This window comes from Oenanthe melanoleuca, chromosome 17 (assembly GCF_029582105.1).
Source record: "Oenanthe melanoleuca isolate GR-GAL-2019-014 chromosome 17, OMel1.0, whole genome shotgun sequence".
In the NCBI taxonomy this organism is placed as follows: Eukaryota; Metazoa; Chordata; class Aves; order Passeriformes; family Muscicapidae; genus Oenanthe; species Oenanthe melanoleuca.
In genome coordinates, this window is record NC_079350.1 from 7,241,594 (window position 1) to 7,260,791 (window position 19,198).

A 19,198-nucleotide genomic window follows, 5' to 3' on the forward strand; every position below is an offset into this window, starting at 1 on the left:
GAGAGATGAAAACAAAACTCTGGAGCAGGCTGAGCTGCTTGCCCAAAAAAGGGGAAGCATTTGAGGTGTGAGACCCCTCAGCCAACACCAAGCACATGGCCAAAGGACAGAGCAAGGGGAAAAGCAACAGGAGATTCTTCCTTTGTCCTTTGGAGCCAGCTGGAGGGGGAAGCAGTCCAACAGCATTGTTCAGTTTCTGCCACAGGACTCTGCTGAATGATTCAACTTCTTATTGTCTTCCCCCTGGTTCAGTCCTATCCAGGTAAATGCCCTTAGAGCAATAAAGCTGCTGCAGACAGCACAGCATTTATCAATAGATCAATAGTCAATTTATTTATCTCATTCACCTGCCAGCTCTCATGAGTGATCCTGTCTGCTTGCCTGGTTGTTATGCAAAATGATGTTGGACTTTCAGCTTAAGTGATTTTTTTCTTCATACTTCTCTGGAATGAAATTTTTAGGTTGTTTTTTTCTTTTTTCTTTTTTTTTTTTTTTTTTTTCTTTCTTTCATGGCAGAGTTTCAGCCTCTGTCTAATTTGGAACTAGTTTAAATCTACAGACTGGAGGTTTTTTAAATAGATTAGGGGGGATGAGTGCCAAACCCTCACAGGAAACTAATTCTTGCAGGTCCTTTGAAAAGCTCAGCTTTGAAGAGTGACTTCTTCATGCTGGCCTAGATAGGGAGGAGGCCAAGCTGCAGAGGAAAGTGCTGAAAGAATATTGCACTGCTCAGCCTGGGGCTGTCTGGCATTTTGAGGGCACAGGCTGGAAATGAAACATCACTGACCCCACCATAATCACAGATACCCCGCACAGGCTCGGATAAAGCCTGATCTGGCAGAACAAGATAAGCACTATAGTGCTCTTGTCATGCTCAGACCTTGTCCCTTGGCATTGTTTGCAGGATCCAGGGCTCACAGGAACCTGGAAGAGCCATCATCCTGAGCACTGGAGATAACCAGGACTTTGTGCAGCCAGTGGCTGGGACAATCGGGCTGAAAAAAAGGAAAGGCAAAGCAAAACAAAACTCCCAAACCAGCAGCTCTGGTAGGAGCATCTGGGAGGATTCTGGAAGATTTAGAGCTAACACAGAACTTGTTTCTTACCCAAGACAGGGCCTAAAATCTGTCTGGTTTGGTTCACACTCATTCTGACAGCTACTAATGTTTGTCTGCAGCATACACAGACATGTCCAAAAATTCTGTCTTAATGATGGTGAAGTGCCTGTAGGAAAATGGGGGCAGAGACACCAAAATCCCAGGGAACATCTCTCTGACACCAGGGAGTCCTGGTGACATCACAGTCAATTATGTGGGCAATATGCCAAGGGGAGGGCATGAAATAATGTTTGTGTCCTGCTGTCACTGGAGAGTGCTGCCTTCAGGAAGGGCCATCACCTTTGGGAGCAGCTGATGACTTTAAGGATAAATTTTATTAAAAAAGCAAAGAGCCACTGAGCAGGAAGGAGCTGGTGGCTTGTCCTTGCCCAGGTCCCAGGGAGGGCTGGGGCTGCTCCTGCTGCAGTGTGCTCTTTGTGGGATGCTCTGGCTGCCCTGGAAGATGTACCCTGGGAGATGCACATCCAGCACCAGCAGGGGCTGGGCTCTTCTGCTCAGGCTTTGTTCAGTGCCTTCCTCCTCTGCTATTTTTTTTTTCCTTTTTAAAACTGTGTCTGTCCTGATCATTATTTAATACATTTAATTTCTCTTTTGTTTCAAGCACCACACCCCAAGGTCTGTGCTGAACTTGTTTCTTCTCTTACATGCTTTGGTTGTCTTGGCCATTTGGAGAATTTAATTTGCCCTGCTTGCCCCTCTCCCTCAAACTTCCCTCCCTGGGTAGACATGTTCCTGCCAGGATCCTGCTGTCCTTTCTGATGGTGTACCTATTCCAGACTCTTGACTTTTCCTCACTCTTCAGTAGTTTTTTTCCTTGTTTTTCTGTTTCCCTGGAGGGGTCATAGTGCTAATGAGCATTGAGACATTCCTAGTGGCTCCTTCTGCCCCTGACATGCTGGCCTTGATGGAAGCTCATTAATGCAGGCTTGAAGGGGCAGTGTTTTCTCATCCTCAGATGTATTCAAATACAGAGTGTGTGTCCCCTTGCTGTTACAGGGAGGAAAGCCTTCAGTATGTGCATGTGCCTCCCTGAGGCAGAACAGAACTGCACCCTCATCCCTCTCACCTCCCTCCTTCAGCACCTCCTACCCCTCTCAGCTTTTAAAGAAGCTCCTCTGTTTTCTGTGTAGCTCCTCTATTTTCCTGGCACAGCCCAAATTCCCCTCTCAGCCCTCCTGGGACAGAGCACCAGCCACTGCCTCTCCCACTACTCTGGGTCAGAATTTCTCCTTATCCCATTCTGCCTCAGGGATCCTGACCCTTTCTCCTCCTTCCTCAGAGGTTTTTCATCTTTCCAAATCCATTCCAAGCTTCCCTGCTGGCAGAAGTTCAGGTCCTTGCTTGGGATTTCCCCTGGGGTCAGAGGACTCTGTACCAATCCCAGCTGTACCATGGGGTGACCCCTAATCCTGGTGGAGTCTTTGCAACTTCTTCACCTGGAAAAGAAGTGATGCCCAGGGCAATATTTCTCTATTTCTAATGCCTCAGTACCTGTAGAGGCCTCACCTCTGTGTCCCAGGTGGTGGCACAGAGACTGTGGTGCCACTGGTGGCTCAGGGAAGCAAAGAGTGAAAGGCAGGGTGGTTTTGTGAGGAAAGCTTTCAGTACCCTTTGCACCCATTATCCACAAATCCAAGGCCTTGGTAAATCCTCCCAAGAGTCACAGGTGGAAGGATTCAGTGGTGACAAACAGACAAGAGTTTTGTTTACCTGACCCAGCACCCTGAATTCATTTTGGCTGATTTTCTGCTTCTGCAGAAAATGCAATTAAATCCAGAGTTGAAAGCTAATAGAAAACCTGTTCTTGGAGGTGTTTCTTCAGAGACTTCAGGAGTTTCAGGCTGGAACATTCCCTAAGGCTGCATCTATGCTGTTCCCTGCAAATATAATTTTTTTTTATGACCTCAATAATCCTAAATGATTTCAGTAGCCATATCTATTAATGTTAAGTCTATTTTCCAAAACTGTACCATAATCTTGGCCTCAGGTGCATCTTGCAGGAGAGTTCTGTAGGTTGCATGGATGAATGCTAGAATTATAGGTTTGCTTTCCATGTAAAATATTGGAATTCAGTGTGCCAAGTTTAAAATGTATTTTTTGGGCATTAAAAAGGAAGCTTAACAAGGTCATATCATTTGCTTGACCATTGAGGTTGGAGCAGATGACCCCATGGGTGTTCCCTTCCAAACTTCACCCTCCTTTGATTCCAATCCCAATGAATCAATAGCACATAAAGAAATAAAACAGCCAAATGCTATGTAAAACCTATAAAAAAGCTTGAAAAATGTCACTAAGTAAATCCAAATAATGCATAACTTAGAGGGAATTGCAATGGTTCATGGATATTCTATGAGTAGAAGATAAACATCTAAGTTAGTTGCATAAATTATTCATCATAACATATTTGCTCAGCTTTTCTTGTCAGCTGGGAAAGCCACACATCCAAGCATAGGGAGAGCACAGCAGAGCTGGGCTTTCACCCCCCTGGTGTGCCCTGGAGCAGGAAACCCTGGGGAGGGAGGGAAGGCATCCACAAAAACTGGGTGGGAAAAATCTCCTTCACTGTCAGGCTTTAGAGGTGGATTCTGCTCAGGCTCATCTGCTGCATGGATGGGGCTGGGATTGTCCCTTGGCAGCTGAAGATATGACAGTGGTTTCTCTTCAGCTCCTGCTTTGCCTCCTGCCAGTGGTGTCAAAAGGTGATGCTGGACCTGATGTGAAAAATGAACCCACTTTTCCTTTGGGCACATTGTTTATCAAAATGTCATTGTCCTTTCCTGCCTTCTGCTGCCTTCATCACTTCCCAGTTTGCCCTGTCCATCTCCACACCCTGACTGGAGACACCCCCAGAGTCTGCCTGTTCATACATCATGGAATCCTGCAGTGGTTTGAGTCACAAGGGACTTTAAAGATGATTTTGTCCCACCCCTGCAGGGACACCTTCCACTATCCCAGGTTGCTCCAAGTCCTGTCCAGCCTGCCCTTGGGCACTTCCAGGGATCCAGGGGCAGCCACAGCTGCTCTGAAGGAGAACAGAAATCAATACCTGACCGATTGCACATTTCAACTCTGTGGTCTTTGCTGCTAAATTATCTATTGCAAAGCAGCAAAACCAAACTGTCTGTACTTTTTTGGGGACATGAAACATTCCCTCAGCCCTTTCTTAAAATGTGCTCTGGAGTGCCCTGCTCTCTCCTGACTTTATGGGTACTGCAGGAAGCAGGAATCTGAATGTGTGCTTGAGTTTTAAAGGAAACAATAACCATCTCTTTGCAGAGGAAGCACAGATGGCATTCTTCCTATGCCTGCTAGTTATGGTCTTTCTGATGGAAACATGGGCATGACTATTTATTATAAAACCTTGCCTGTCTTTGAGCATCCAGCTCTGCCTCTTGCCATGCAGTGCAACTGCTCCTTCCTCAAAGGGGATTTCCTTGTGTAGCAAGGTCTGGGATTGAAACTCTCATCTGGAATGATCAGAGAATCCTCTCTGTAGTGTCAGAGAGAAGCTATTTGTCTTTACTTTTAAAGTTTTATCTGTCATTAAAATCAACTTTTACACAATTGTGGGACAGCAGAGAACACCCTCTGCTCCATAAAGGGAATACATTGGTGATATATTTGCTATCTGCAGACAACCTGGGAGCCAGTGATCTGTTTCTGTCCCCCCTCACGTTAAGAACCTGTTGAATGAGGTATTTTTGCCTTTTGACTGAGTTTTTCTAGGAAAGATGGATGGTTCTTCAAGGTTTGACACTAATGACTCTTGTAACATAACAAGAGGTGTGTTTTGTTTTGGCATTTCCACTTGGCTTGTGAAAGCAAGGAACTACAGAGGGGGCATTAGCTCAGGTGTAAGGAGATATTTTGAGGTAAATAGCTGGCACTTTGCTATTTTGATGAATGTAACTGCTGTCAGGCAGCATGGAGTGCTGTGAAGGGGCACAATCAAAATAAATACCTGAATAATTACATTAAGCCATATAACCTAACACCCACAGAGTGGACTGAGTATAAAGCCAAGCTGGGCAGAAAAAATCTGGTTTTGTGATCCTGGCTTTGCAGCTGAGTGCCCTGAATCTGCCTGGGTGTCAGGGTCTCTGCCAGCCAGGGGGTTGTGCTGGGTGGACACTCCATGATGGGAAGTGCTGCCTCAGGGCCAGGTGTTGTCATTCCTGGTTTGGACTGGGTGTTATGGATTATTCCACACCTCAAGATTTCCAATTAGTCTTTCCTGGGTTACAGATTGAGCTGGTGCCTGCAGAGAGGATCTCTGTCTCAGTTCATGCCTCAGAATTATCTAATTCTGCCATTTAATCACCCAATCCTCAAATCTAACCCCAAATCCTTAATTTTGATCAGTGGACCCTTAACTTCTTACTCTTTTTACCAGTCACTGGGCTGCCTTCTTCTGAAATTCATTCTCTTGGAAGAGTCTCCTTGGCCCTTATCTTCATTCCACTTGTTTCTGCTAAAAGCAGCTCATTCTTTGTTGGCAGCATTAATGTTCTCAGAGAAGTTTACTCTTGGTCAGCTCTTGCACATGAGGGCTCCCTCTGCTTTGGCTGCTGCTGCTGAGGCACAGTAATGCTGAACAAGAGAACACTGTTATTAAATTTCTTCTGGGATAAAGTTTTTTTTAAATTATTTTTTTTCCATAGAGGCTGGTATGGGGCTGAGTTTTGGATTTTGCTGGAAACAGTGCTGATAACACAGGTGCTGCTGAGCAGGGTTTACACAGGTTAGAACTTTTCTGCCTCTCATCCCACCCCAGCAGAGATGAGGTTGGGAGCACGAGGAGCTGCAGGGGCCAAAGCCTGGACAGCTGACCCCAGCTGGCCCCAGGGATATCCCACAGCACAGCACATCATGCTCAGCTCGTGCAGCTGGGGAAGGAGGAGGAAAGGGGATGTGCACTGTGAGGAAGTTTGTCTTCCCCAGTCATTCTGATGGAGTCCTGGAGATGGCTGAACTCCAGACTGTGATGGGAAGTGGGAATTAATTCCCTCTTTGTCTTTGCTTGCCCATGCAGCTTTTGCTTTATCTGTTAAACTGTTTATCTCAACTCATGAGTTCTCTCACTTTCACCATTCTCTTCCTCTCTAGGAGTAGTGAGTGGGGCTGAGTTGCCAGCTGGGATTAAACCACAACACCTATAATCTAAATAAAATATTTGTCTTAAACCCAAGTTACAGGAAAAGATGAATGAAAAGTGAAAGAGAAGCCTGTGAGCTGATGGTCTGGGAGACAGCTCAGGATAGAGCAGGTGCACTGTAGGAGAATGGGTATAAATAACATTCTCTCCTTTAAGGAAGGCTTTGCTCAATATTTTTTGAAAGACATTAATAGGTTTATCATTTTTCAGGTGCTCAGCTGGTGATGTTTCAGAGGCCTGATTTTTAGATTGCAGGTGTGCAAGCTTTTCTCTAGGCATTTCCCTCTGTGTCATTTCAAAATGGATTCCTGCAATAAAGAACTGCTTTTGCAAACATTAACTTTATTTTTTCCCCAGTTCTCTCAGTTTAAAAGCATGGATTTGAGAATCACTTTGGTTTTGTTTTTTCTTTTTTTTTTCAAAAACATGAACAAAACATCTGCTTTTATCCTGGACTCTGCTTATAACTGAATCTGTCCTTTTACATGGTTTATCTCAAAAATTGTTTCCCAAAATGATCTTTTGCCATGCTCATGGTGCTGAAAGATGAAGATCTTTGGAGAAAATGTATTTTCTTCAGCTTTGCTTTGCAAAAGTGTGCTAGGAAGGCTTGTGGGCAGCAGGGATGTGACAATGATCATTTTGGGCTAGATCTGTGGTCTAGACCGTTTGCTGACAGAGACCAGAACTTGCTGCTTTATGGGGAACTGCAAGACCCCAAAGTGTGGGAAAGGACCATCCTGCTTTGGTTTTAGGGAAGTCCAGCTCTCTGGCAGGCACCTCTGGTGACTCCAAGAGCACCTCCTCACCAGCCTTGTAGTGTGTGCTCATTGTGCAGCAATGTCTCGTTCTCCCTCTTCTCCTCCCTTCCCCTCTGCCCAGCCTCGCGTGTGTTACCCACGAGGGGGTGTCCAGCAGGACTGGCCCTTCTCCATCCTCCCTCGCTGCCCCTGCAGAGGGGGGGCTGACCCAGCTGTGTTGTGTGTTGTGGCACAGGGAGTTTGCCCGTTGGAAGGTGAGGAACACAGCCATCGAGCGCAGGGACCTGCTGCACAACCCGCTGCCCCTGATGCCCGAGTTCCAGAGGAGCATCCGCCTGCTGGGCAGGAGACCCACCACGCAGCAGTTCATCGACACCATCATCAAAAAGTACGGCACCCACCTCCTCATCTCTGCCACCCTGGGAGGTAGGTGGCGCCGGGCTGGTGGTGGGAGGGGGATCTGGGGGCACTGGGCAGGGCTGGGGATGTGTCCAGTCTGGCATGGAGCTCCTGCAGCTCAGGGCAGTGAGGGGAGCAGGGAGTCTGTCATGGGGGAAAACTGAGGGGCTGCTCAGTCTTGAGAGGAGAGCTCATTAATGAGTGTAATTATCTGTAGCTGCCAGGGCTGGGGTTCAGCCCCAGGCTGCCACAGCCAGCCCAGATAAATGTTCTGAATAGAACAGAGCTCCTGCTGCTTCAAGGCAGAAATCAGCTACAGAGTGCTAAAGTGCAAGCAAGGCCTGGGCTCAGGCCATCAGCTCTTTGTGATTTCATTCTGCTTGCAGCTCTCTCTTAGCCAGCAAGAGAAGCAGACATCTAGGACCACTGAACAGAAATTCCGTAGGTGACTTTATTTCTGCAAAGGGGTCAGACAGAAAATCCAAATAAATAGAATATCAAAGGGGTTTTATAGGGTTGAGGTGGATACAAAAGTGACCAATAGAGTTACAAGTTCAAAGCTATCCAATTACTTTAAGGTTTTAGGTAAAGAAGTGACCAATTACCTGGAAGAGATAAAGACCAATAAAAACTCTAAAAGATAACACGGGGGTCTGCAGGGGGTTGAACATTTCTCTAGCATGAGTCATCCTAAGGAAAAATTTCTTTTCTTAGGGGATAAGTTTCCAAGGGGTCTCTAAAAGGGTGTCTGAACCATCCACAATTACCTAAAGGGCTGTGCCTAGAGCATGGACCAGGCTCATCTTGGTGGTGCCAACCACAAGAAAAGAGGAACAGGCAAGAAAATGATGCTCAGGAAGTTCCACCTGAACGTGAGGAAGAATTTCTGGAACAGCACTGGAACAGATTGCCCAGAGAGGGTGTGGAGTGTCCCTCCCAGAAGATATTCCAGAGCCAATGGATGCACTCCTGTGCCACGTGCTCTGGGTGATGCTAGAGCAGAGAGGCTGGACCAAAGACCCTGCTGTGGTCCCTCCCCATCTGAACCACCCTGTGACTCTGAAACCAGAGGGGGACAGGCCAGGCTGCAGCTCCCCCTCCCAAAGCCCAGCTGGGTCCCCAAAGAGCCTCTGCAGTGAGTTCAGAGTGTGAGGTGGGAGCTGTGCTGCTCTGAGCCCTGTGTGTGCCAGGACAAACACATCCCCCAGCTGGGACTGTCCTGCCAGCCCTGCACTGCCCTCAGCCTCACAGCACAGCGTGCTCATCCCTCTTTTTACAGGATGAAAACAAATGCAGGGGGAAAAACATCCTTTCTTGCTGGAACTGGAGGAATTTTAAAGAGCTCCAGGAAAAGGGAGTTCAAGGAGCTGGGCAGGGAGTGTGAGCAGAGGGGAAGAGATGGCCAGAAGGCTGAATGCATTAACATGGAGCAGACTTCTGGAAAAACAGCAGTTCAGTGAAATTCAAAATGTGTATGCAAGGGCTGCAGAGAGGTCTGGGGTGCACAGAATGTGTCAGGGATGACATCAGACAGAGCCCTGTAGGGCCATGAACTCCTGAGCAGGCGCTGCTGGTGGTGCTGCAGGAACATTTTGAGTGGTTACTGTTGAACACTGGAGTGAAAATCAGCAGCTCCTATTGATATTTACTCCTGTTTTTTGTCCCCTCTTTCTCCCGTTATTTTCATGGTCCTTTTCCCCCTTTGGGGTGTACATTTCTTCCATTTAAATGCTTTTCTTCCAAGAACAATTATCTGTGAGAAGGATTCTTCTTGAAGCTAAAGGCTCAATTTTATTTCAGAATTTGTTGTTGTTGCTCCTTCTAATGCACCTCACCTCCAGCCTTGCCACGTTGCCATGTTTGAAGAGAACTTTGAGGAATTTCTGGCCATCTGTCTGTTCCCAGAGCATTCTGCAGACACTGGGATGAGATTAGATGTGTGCATATGATTCATGCACAAATGAGGTGTAGGTAAATTGGCACAGCTCCCCTGAAGTCAAACAGCCTCTGGTGTGGTAAAGTCCTTCAAAGATCCTTGGGCTGCTCTTCCAGTCCAGGCACCCAAACAAGTCCATTCCACCAGCAAGAAATTTGAGAGAAAGGAGGTTTCCAAGCATTGAAGAGCACAAGTGACTGCTTTCTTCAGGCCTTAATGAAGTCTGGGTAAAGATAAACTGCTTTTTATTGAGGAATTCACTTTTCAGGACTGTGTTTCACACAGCCCAAGACAGCCAAGTAAAATGAGATTTTTTTGGGTTCTTTTGTGGGCTTACTTTTTTTTTTTCACTGACATTCCTCTTATTCTTGCCACTCACATCCATGGAAATTCAAAATACGAAAGACCTTTGATGGTAAAATATATTTTTAATTTTGCCTGGGTGAGGTTGTAAATTATTCACAGGGGCATGTTTCTTCTCCTGATTTTACAACACAACAACTTTAAATATGCAGAGACTTGTAATGAGAACTGGTGTTGGAGGGGAGGGCTGAGCACCCCACCAGCCCTGAGCATGGTGAGCAATGGCAGGGAGGAAAAGAGGATTTATCCTGGCAATGGCAGTCCCAGGGAAAATGTAGCTGGGCATGCATTATGCACAGAGGACATGCTCTAATCACAGTCTGGGCTAAACAAGAGCTCTGGGACATAAAAGCATCATGTCCTGGCACTGTGGCTCTCCCAGGAGCTGGTGTCTCCTCAGCAGAGCTACAAGCAGCCCTGCCCTGGGTTCTGGCTGTCTGCAGCCCAGCCTGGTGTCTGAGGAGGTGGCAGACAGTGACAAGCACACAGGAAATTGTCTGCCTTTGAAACGGCAGCTGCTGCCCCAGCCCCAGGAGGGTGGGAGGTGGAGCAGCACCTGAGCACAGCCATTTTCACACCTGGCCACAGCAGGAACAGCTCTGGTGCCTTTCAGCCAGCAGAGCAGCCATGTCCCTCAGAGCCCAGGGAAAAGCTCTGCTCCAGTCTGGTTCTGACAAAGGCATTGCTGAAGGGTCACTTTGAGGGCATCCCTGCTCTGGGATGGAGCACACAGAGCTGAGAGCCAATTTTCAGGAAAATCCCTCAAGGAAAAACAACTTTGAACACAGCATTCACTTAATAAAGGAGAAATTAAGACTTAATAATGCAGCAAAATTCTGTTAACCTCTCTTGATCCAAGAGTTGCCTTTCCCATGTGACCCCTCCATGGGGATTCTGTGCTTTTCCAGCACAGAGCTACACAAAATAAGTTTCCAGCAGCAGTGTCCCTGCTGAGCCCCCCTCAATCCCAGGGACAGCACTGGTCCTTCAGGAAAAAGCATCATCACTCATGATTTCTTCTTGTGGAGAAAAAATGACAACTTTTGTGGGAAACAACTGATCCCCACTGCCCCAGGGCACAGATTTCTCCTCACAGATTTCTGCTGTGTTTCTTAGTGCCTAGTTAGTGTTGTGTAGGGAATATTTTTCCAGGAAAAGGTTTGTTGGTTTTTGGTTTTTTTTTTTTTTCCGATTATTGGTGCAATTGATGAAGAGTTGATGGCTGTGAATCACAGCTAAAGGAGAGTAATCCCAAATCATTCCTCTCCTGCCACAGCCTCACAAAATGGTGGTGGAAGATAATTTCTCATTTGTCCATGCTGCACCTCCTTGCAGTTTGATGCTTCTGTTACATGAGAGATCCAGAACTTCTGCCTCAAATTCCTCTTTCTCACTGATCCAGCCTCTTCAGTGGCAAATGAGTTGACTCATGAAAACTGACAAAAATTCCTTCAAATCCCCCTGAAAAACAAAGAGATGAAACTTGAAAATGCATTGGGAGTGGTCAGTGCAGTGACCACTGTTCCTCACACTAATCACAGATATTTTATTACCTGTGCCTTGCTGGCTGTTTGTTGTATTCACCTGTTGTGTCCCATCAGATACAACATTTTTAATCCTCTGGAAGATGGATTGACTTTGTGTGGCAGAGCCTTCATCCCTGCCAAGGTGTCCTCACAAGCCCAACACATAAAAATGGTAATGGTGATAAAGGAAATCAAAGCTGGTGTCATTTTCCAGGGAAAGTGTTTTTATGAGAGGTAACAATTGTTGCTACCAAAGCTTTGATCCTGGTGGAAGGCCAGTCTGTTATTTTTAAAAAAATATTAAAGACAAAGTTTTACATGCTTAACTTCTCCACTTAGGTCCTGCAAAGCTAATTAAAAGATTTCAACTGATCAATTCTTTTGATGAAAAGTACCTTATTTCCACAAGAAAAAAAAAAAGTCCATTTTTCATCTCAAAGCCAAAGGCTGAATACTCAACTCAACTATTGCTTGAAAAACTGAAATCTAATAAAAATATTTTGATTTTCAGCCAGAATATTTTTGGTTGTTTTCAGGCATTTGGCTTTCAGAAAAAAGCTGGAAAATTTCCAGGGATAGTGAGAGGGAGGGCTTACTGGGATTTTGGGTTATTTTTTTTCATATATGCAATAAAAGAAATAATTTGGATGAATCAAATAGCTAATAAGAATTTTAAAGAAATGTAAGTCCTTGTTCTCTTAAAACAAATTATGCAAAGATGATGAAGAGTGAAATATTTTTTGGCCTGGAAAGCAGTGGTACATATTTTTTGGACCATGCTATCACTGCCAGAGGCAGTGTATTCATCAGTGGTTCATCTATCAAATCAGAACAAGCACCATTCTTCTCATTAAGAGAGTTATGTGGAAATGGCACATTCCTCCTCTAGTTGTGTCTTTCTTCATTTATTAAAATCCAAGTTTCACGTGCTAAGGTTGCAGGATGGCATTCCACCTTTTGAGACCTCTGACAGTGCCAGCCTTATGTTAAAAATGGATTTAATTTGTGCCTCACCCAGCACAAACTGAACTGTTAGGCAAATATTCCTTCCCAGCTTCGTGTCATTTTCAGACATGTTTTGTTGCATTCAGGTCTCTGCTGATGTTTATCAGTTCTTAACTGCTTCACTCCCAGATTGTCTGTGGTTAGCATTTCAAAATCACCTGCTTTTGTCCCTTATCTTGTACAGTATTTTCACTCTACTTCTAAACCCTGAATGAGACTCTGGGACAGGAAAGAAGGCAGCAAGGTGTTTAGTTCAAATTAACTTTCTAATTTGCTCTTTCCTCTGATTAATTCCCTTTATTCATCCCCTTTCCCCTCCCTTTTTGCAAAGCCACTGGAAGCTGAAGAGGCCCAGCTAACATTTGTTTGTCCACTGTACCTACCCACACACTGTGTTCTATTTGCAATCATCATCTATTCCTTCTGGAAGTCAGGTCAGACAGAGACTTTTTTGCATAAAGTGGGATGTTCTCCTGTTGTTGTGCATCATTCCAGAGGCACTGCCTACAGAGAGAATGTTCCTCCAGTGGGACAGAGGGGCTAAATCCTCTCCAGCAATTGTGGCAGAGCTCTGCTGCCTAAAAAATGGACAGAATGTCGTCTACTCAATTCATCAGAGCTGCTTTACTGGTCTGGTGGATTTGTCTTTGCTGTCTGACTGGGGGAGGAGGTTTCTGTGTATGCTGCTGAGGAAGGGTGGATTCCTCCAACAACGCTTTAGGTGTCGGATTTTCTTTCTTTAGGTGCAGCAGATGAGACTGTTTGCTCCTGTTCAGATGGCCCTGCCTGGCAGGTGAAATCTCCTTTTCTTTCTGCTGCAGGGGAGGAGGCCTTGACCATGTACATGGACAAAAGCCGCCTCGACAGAAAGTCGGGAAACGCCACCCAGAGCGTGGAAGCTTTGCACCAGCTCGCCTCCTCCTACTTTGTAGATCGTGATGGCACCATGAGGAGACTCCATGAGATCCAGATCTCTACCGGAGCAATCAAGGTACCAATATTGCCTTGGGAAGGGCAAAATGATTGTCTGCATTGCATGGATTCTCTAGGGATTTGGGGCAGGACTTTGCCAGCCTGATGTCTTCTTCCATCACAAGTTGTTTCATTCCTAGGGTTAGCTATTCTGTTACTCAGTTGAAGAATTGATTTCCCCAGGGCCACTAATGTCTGGAAAGAGTCTGGAAATTTAGTGTAGGATAAGAGACTTTCACTAAGGGTGACAGTGACTTCAGGAAGGGAGAGAGGGAACAGAGGACCCAGAGCAGTGATGGAGGTTGGAAGGGAAAGGCAGGCCTGTGAAATGAACAGCCCTGTGCCACCTAGGAGGATTTGTCTGCTGGAGGTGTAAGACAAAACATCTCTCAGCTGAATTTAATACAAGAAATGGTGAAAAACTCAGTGTGGCATTACTGAGGCATCTCGAATGAGAGACAGCTTGGGGGTTGCAGCAGGAAGGAAGGGAAGCTGCTCAGAGAATACAAAATAGGGAAAATGGCTCTGCAAAGGCTGCCTTCTCTGAAAGCAATCATCCTGCACTGGGCAGGGATTTTATTGTTGCTGAGTTCACTCCAGGGAAGGTGATGTGGATGGAGTCGTCATTGTTAGCCATTTCTGAAAGGTTTCAGCTCTCGTTATTGTTCTGTGCTGTCTCATGGCTGAGGCTGTTCCCTCCTGGATGGGAAATTGTATTGAGATATTGAAACAGTGACAGCAGATAATCACCCGTGGTGAATTCCAGAAGGGCAGCCCTCCTCCGTGGCTGGAAGCAGCAGCACTGCAGGTCACCTGTGCCTCCCTCCATCCTCAGCACAGCACTGGTGCTCACATCTGCTGTGGGAGCACCAGGCACCACTGGGGCTGGCAATCCATCTCTGCTTCTTGCCTTCCAATAAGAGAAGCCAGGGAATAATTCCTCTACAGGCTTCTGATGTTCTCCAACAGAGATCCTGTGTGAGAAACATCAATCTGCAGGATCCCATTGCCAAGTCCAGAGCAACCTGAGGTACCCTGAAGAAAGCAGCCACAATTCATTCTGATTTTTCAGCTTGAGACTGCACCAAACATTAGCAGTGTCTGTGCAGGGTGGGGCATTTTTTCACAACTAGGGAACATGTTTTGGGTTATATCAGCTGGTTACAAGGAGTCCTTGAATTAAAAGATATATAATAGCCTGGGGAAGTTGTGGGGCTGCAGTCAAAGGGAACTTTCCCTCTTTTCTACATCCTCTGTAGGTAACAGAAACTCGGACTGGCCCCCTGGGCTGTAACAGCTACGACAATCTGGACTCTGTGAGTTCTGTCCTTCTGCAAAGCACTGAGAGCAAACTCCACCTGCAAGGTAGGGCCCAGGAACCGGGGAGGGGATGGAAATGGCAGAGGGGTGCCCTTTTTCTGAGCCTTTCCCCCTCCTCTCTTTGCTGTGATTCTGCTGGAAGTTCCCTGAACCTTCTGGTGGCTTCACATGAGACTCAGCTGGGCACAGCCAGGGCTGACCCCACTGAAGTGTCTGAGTGCCCTCTGCCATTGCATTTTGATGGACTTCTGTGTATGATACACACACCAACACTAAAAAAGTGCGACCTTTTCTGTCAGCATTGAAGGAGAATTCTGCCCACGTCTCCCCGTCCCTCCCAAACTGCTGATTTGTGTAAGAGGTTTGCAGATCAGCTTTTGGGACTCTCTAATGACCATAATCTTTGGGAAAAGTCACAGAGGTTTTATTTGGATGCTAGAAGCCATGGCTTCAGTCCCAGATGGGGAGCTAGTCCAGAAGTCAACAGATAGAGGTCATGGCTGAATTAATAAATAAATACATGCTGGTTAGCAAGAAGTCAACTTCAGTAGAAGGCGGAAATTCACTGGGCATGTAATTTATGAAGGTTATTCCCAAGTTTTTGACAAAATAAGGAAATGTGATATTTAATTGCTCATTTGCCCAGATGGTTTAATTCTTGAATCCTTGTACTTGCACAAATTTTAATTTTTCAGATGAACGGGCTACATTACATCTTCTGCTTTGAGTATAATTTGGCAAGTGCTGTTTTAATCTTTGGTTTCACTGAAACTGGGTTTCATTTACCAAGTAATATAATGTGGATATAATATTATTGTTGTTATTATTTGCCTTTAAAAATAATAGGCAGGTTGTTTTCACTATGCCAGTGATTATCCAAATCACTGAGTTCTGGTTCTTACCTAATTAACAATAAGCAGTTTGAGGGGTTTTTTACACTTTGATGATTACTGCTGGTAATGAAAACCCAAGGATGACACATGAGATAAGTGAGGAAGCAGCTAAATCAGCAGGCAGCTCGGGTTATAGGCAGACAAGTGGGTAAATCAATAGACCTCTATTGGTTATCTGATCCTACATGAGAGGAGATAAACCAAGGAGGGGGAAGGAGGTGGAGGAAGAGGGAAAGATAAAGAGAGAGGGGGTGAAGCTGTGATCTCTGATGGGAGCAGACAGAGGACCAGAGGTGGGATTCATGGAGCTCCATGGCTGGAGCCAGTGCAGGAGAGGCTGGAGCCAAGCCAAAGGAGACAGGAGGGAAGGGAGGAAAGCAGGAGCTCTTCCTAATAGAACAAAGTGACCTTTAAAGCTCCACCTGAGTTTTCTGCCTAATCTGGAGTGTGGTTCTTGGGGTAATTACCCAGGATCCTTCCTCTGCTCTGAGAAGCCTCATTAGGAATTAGTCACAGGGCTGCAGCAGGTAATGGATTGTGACCAAGTCTCCTCTGATCTGATTAGCAGCCGAGCATGAGCTGCTGACAGAAATCCATGTTCCTGCCTTTGTGTCACTCCAGCTCTGAGCCTGGCTCAATAAAAGAGCAGCTTCTTCGTGACAGGGAGAATTTCTCTGCCTGAACTTGCTGCTGCCCAGCCCTGGGAGTTGGGGTTTCAGAGCTGTGCCTTTCAGGAGAGACAGTGGGTGGGATGTGGCACTGATTGACAAGGTGCTGATCAGTCAAAGGTTGGACTCATGATCTCAGTGGTCTTTTCCAACATAAATGATTCCAGGAGCCCAGGCAGGGTTTGGGCAGGTTGATCTTGGGGGGGAGGTGTAAGGAGTCTGGTGATGCACTTGTGGTTACTGGGACAAAAAAGAATGAGTAATTTATAAACCACTATCCTTATGGGATGCACAAGGGTGTATATATAGATATGCACTGGGATGTGTATATATATATATATATATATATATATATTTACAGTATTTATCACAGAAGGTCTCCCTTTTTCTCAGCACTCCCTGTGGTGATGCAGGGCAGGATCCCAGCAGCTCTACAGCAACCTGCTGGGAAAGGGGAATTTGTGTTCCCTGGACAAGTGTCCTGGGCAGAAATTGGAAAATTTGACTGAAAAAAAAGCAACACTTTGAAAAATTTCAGGAAATTCAAATTTCAAAGGCATATCCTGTTGTATCAATACTGTTATTGACAGTATATGTCAATATTGGAGCATAGCACTGTTCCAGTGGGGTACAATCCTTCTGTGCTGTTCTAAACTGTGCAACAATAAACAGGAAATTTTGCATATCAGGTAATTTGCTACATAAAATATGGTAACATATATTACAATACTGTACATAATGCATGTTATATACAATACTTAAACAATTAAATATATTATATTTTAGTATTTAATATTATATTGTTATGTATGTGTAAATACCCTTATGTATTATACCTATATAACTACATAGAGATATATATTATATACCTACATAGTATATATGATAGCATAACATTACAATTTACATTAAAATTACTATTAAAGCTTTTTTCAAGATGGGCAGAACAGTAATGGCAACACAAAACATTTCAGCTTTTCAGTGCAGTGAAATAAGGGAGTATGAAAAAATACATTTAGAAAGTCAAAAGTGCTTTTGGAGTCAACATGCTCTCACAAAATGCTTCAATGGAACTGCATTTTCAACAGAGAACTCTTCTGTGGAAAATGTTCCAAATAGCTCTAATTTAGAGCTGGGGAAATTTACCTCTTTTAATGCAGGAAGCCTTTTATATGCAGTCTAAAGCCAAACATCTCTCTCTAATAGTTTTTCTAGGTGAATTAAGGACATGTTCCCTTGTCACATACTTCATATTCTGCTTGTAGTTATCTAAGATAAGCCTATACCAAATTTGTGCTGCTCTTCATTTTGAAAGAGGAACTTCATGCTTTACAAAGTGGCAGAATTTCTCCTCTGATCAATAAGTTATCTTCAAAATCAGGATATTCAAGTCAACAGCAAAATTACCTTGTGGATCTGTTACCAGCTCCTGGGGCTGCTGTGAGGGCTGAGCCCATTCCTTGTACCCCTGGATTGGATTGAGGGATTCTCCCCATGGAAATGGTCCAAAATCCCAGTTTTTAAGATCAGCTTGCCCCTCTTCTTGGCTGCTGACATGAGGTTGTTTTATCAGTAGACAACAGTGAAAGATCGAATATGTGTGTATATATATGTGTGTGTGTGTGTGTGTGTATATATATTTTTTTTAAATGTTTGCAAACCCAAGTAAATTTCTTAGAGAACAAGGCAGAATTTGAGATATTTTAATAGGGTTGTGGCTGGCAGCAGGGCTTTCCCAGCCAGCACAAGCTGCTCAGTGGGGCTGTTCTATTCCTCGAGATTGCAGCTTTCCTGCTTTACAGGTAGCAACTGAAACACCCAGAGCAGTGGTATCAAAAGATTGATGCCACCTGTGCTTTACTGCCAAACAAACCCCCTGAACTCCAGCAATATTTTTTCCTTGGGCATGGGATAGTGCTACACATGGAAGAGAGGATGCCAGGGCTGGGTGAGGTGCTGCTGCTGGCACAGGGCTTGTAAAATCTCTTGCTGAGATCTGATCACAGTGATGCTCAAGACTAAAGCAAAACAAAATGTTATGAATCTGCCCTTGTCTGGGGATGGTGAGAAATCTGTGAATATTTATGTGTATATATATAAAAGTACTTCTGTGGAAACAGGCACAGCTGTATTTCAGTAACACTGATTTCTTCCACAAGGAAATTCCTGGCTGGAAGATGTGAGTCACTTGTAATCCCAGCAGCCTGTTTGAAAGTCAGGGGCTGTGCTTGGAGTGTGCACACTGGTGCTCCCATGAGTGGCTGGATTTGGGTTTCACTTGTCACAAACACAGCTTCTTGTAAATGAGTGTGGGCTTCTTGTAAATGCTCCAGGCAGCTGATGGGTTCAGCAAAACTGCTTTCCTGATGAAGTTAAGTATTTGTATAAGTGCTTTGTTGAGTTGGTGCTAAGTGTACAGAGGTCTGATTGCCCCTTAAACATGACATCATTTCTTACAAGAGGATGTTTTCCTGGAAATTTATTTTTTTTTTCAGAAACCACAAGTTTTATGGGCAAAAAGCAAGTATCCATTTGCAGCACTGCAGTGCTAAAACATGTTGTGTTTTGGAGATTATTCATGTTTCTGCATCTGCTGGAATGCACAGTGGATGTACCTTGCAATGGGAAGTCTCTGAAACTTCAGGTGCTTTTTTCACCTCTATTACCTCCTGGAAAAAATAAAATAAAAAATCTCCAAAGCCAGAATCATTTGTAGCTGGGACCAAACAGCTTGTTATGCTTTATCCAAGTTAAAATTAAAAGAGAAATTATGGAGGACTTAAGAGCCTGAGGAAATTTGATATTCAAAGAGCCAGAGCAGGTTGCTCCTCCATGAAGCAGAGTGGAAAATGTATTCATGGGACTTGGACCATGAATGAAGAGTCATTGCACATCAAGAAGTCCAGCTATGCTCTCATGTGAGCTTGAGAGCTCAGTGAGTACAGCTGCCTTCAGGCTCTCCAGTGCCCTTTGTGCATCAGTTCTCCAATAGCACTGAGCTTCCATTCCATCCTGAAGGAGAGTTTGGGATCCTGGCAGGTGGGACCATCATTAATATCAGTGTGAGGGTTTGACAAAGGAC

At 45.0% G+C, this 19,198-nt stretch overlaps 1 protein-coding gene across 1 annotated transcript in view; it reads left to right on the forward strand.

Annotated features, from left to right (window-relative positions):
• BRINP1 (BMP/retinoic acid inducible neural specific 1) overlaps positions 1 to 19,198 on the forward strand; it is an 85,561-nt gene that overhangs the window by 53,256 nt on the left and 13,107 nt on the right. Inside the window, exons 3-5 of the mRNA XM_056505360.1 lie at positions 7,270 to 7,460; positions 13,085 to 13,254; positions 14,495 to 14,600. Of these exons, the coding sequence (XP_056361335.1) occupies positions 7,270 to 7,460; positions 13,085 to 13,254; positions 14,495 to 14,600 (467 nt within the window). The remainder of the gene's footprint in view (positions 1 to 7,269; positions 7,461 to 13,084; positions 13,255 to 14,494; positions 14,601 to 19,198) is intronic.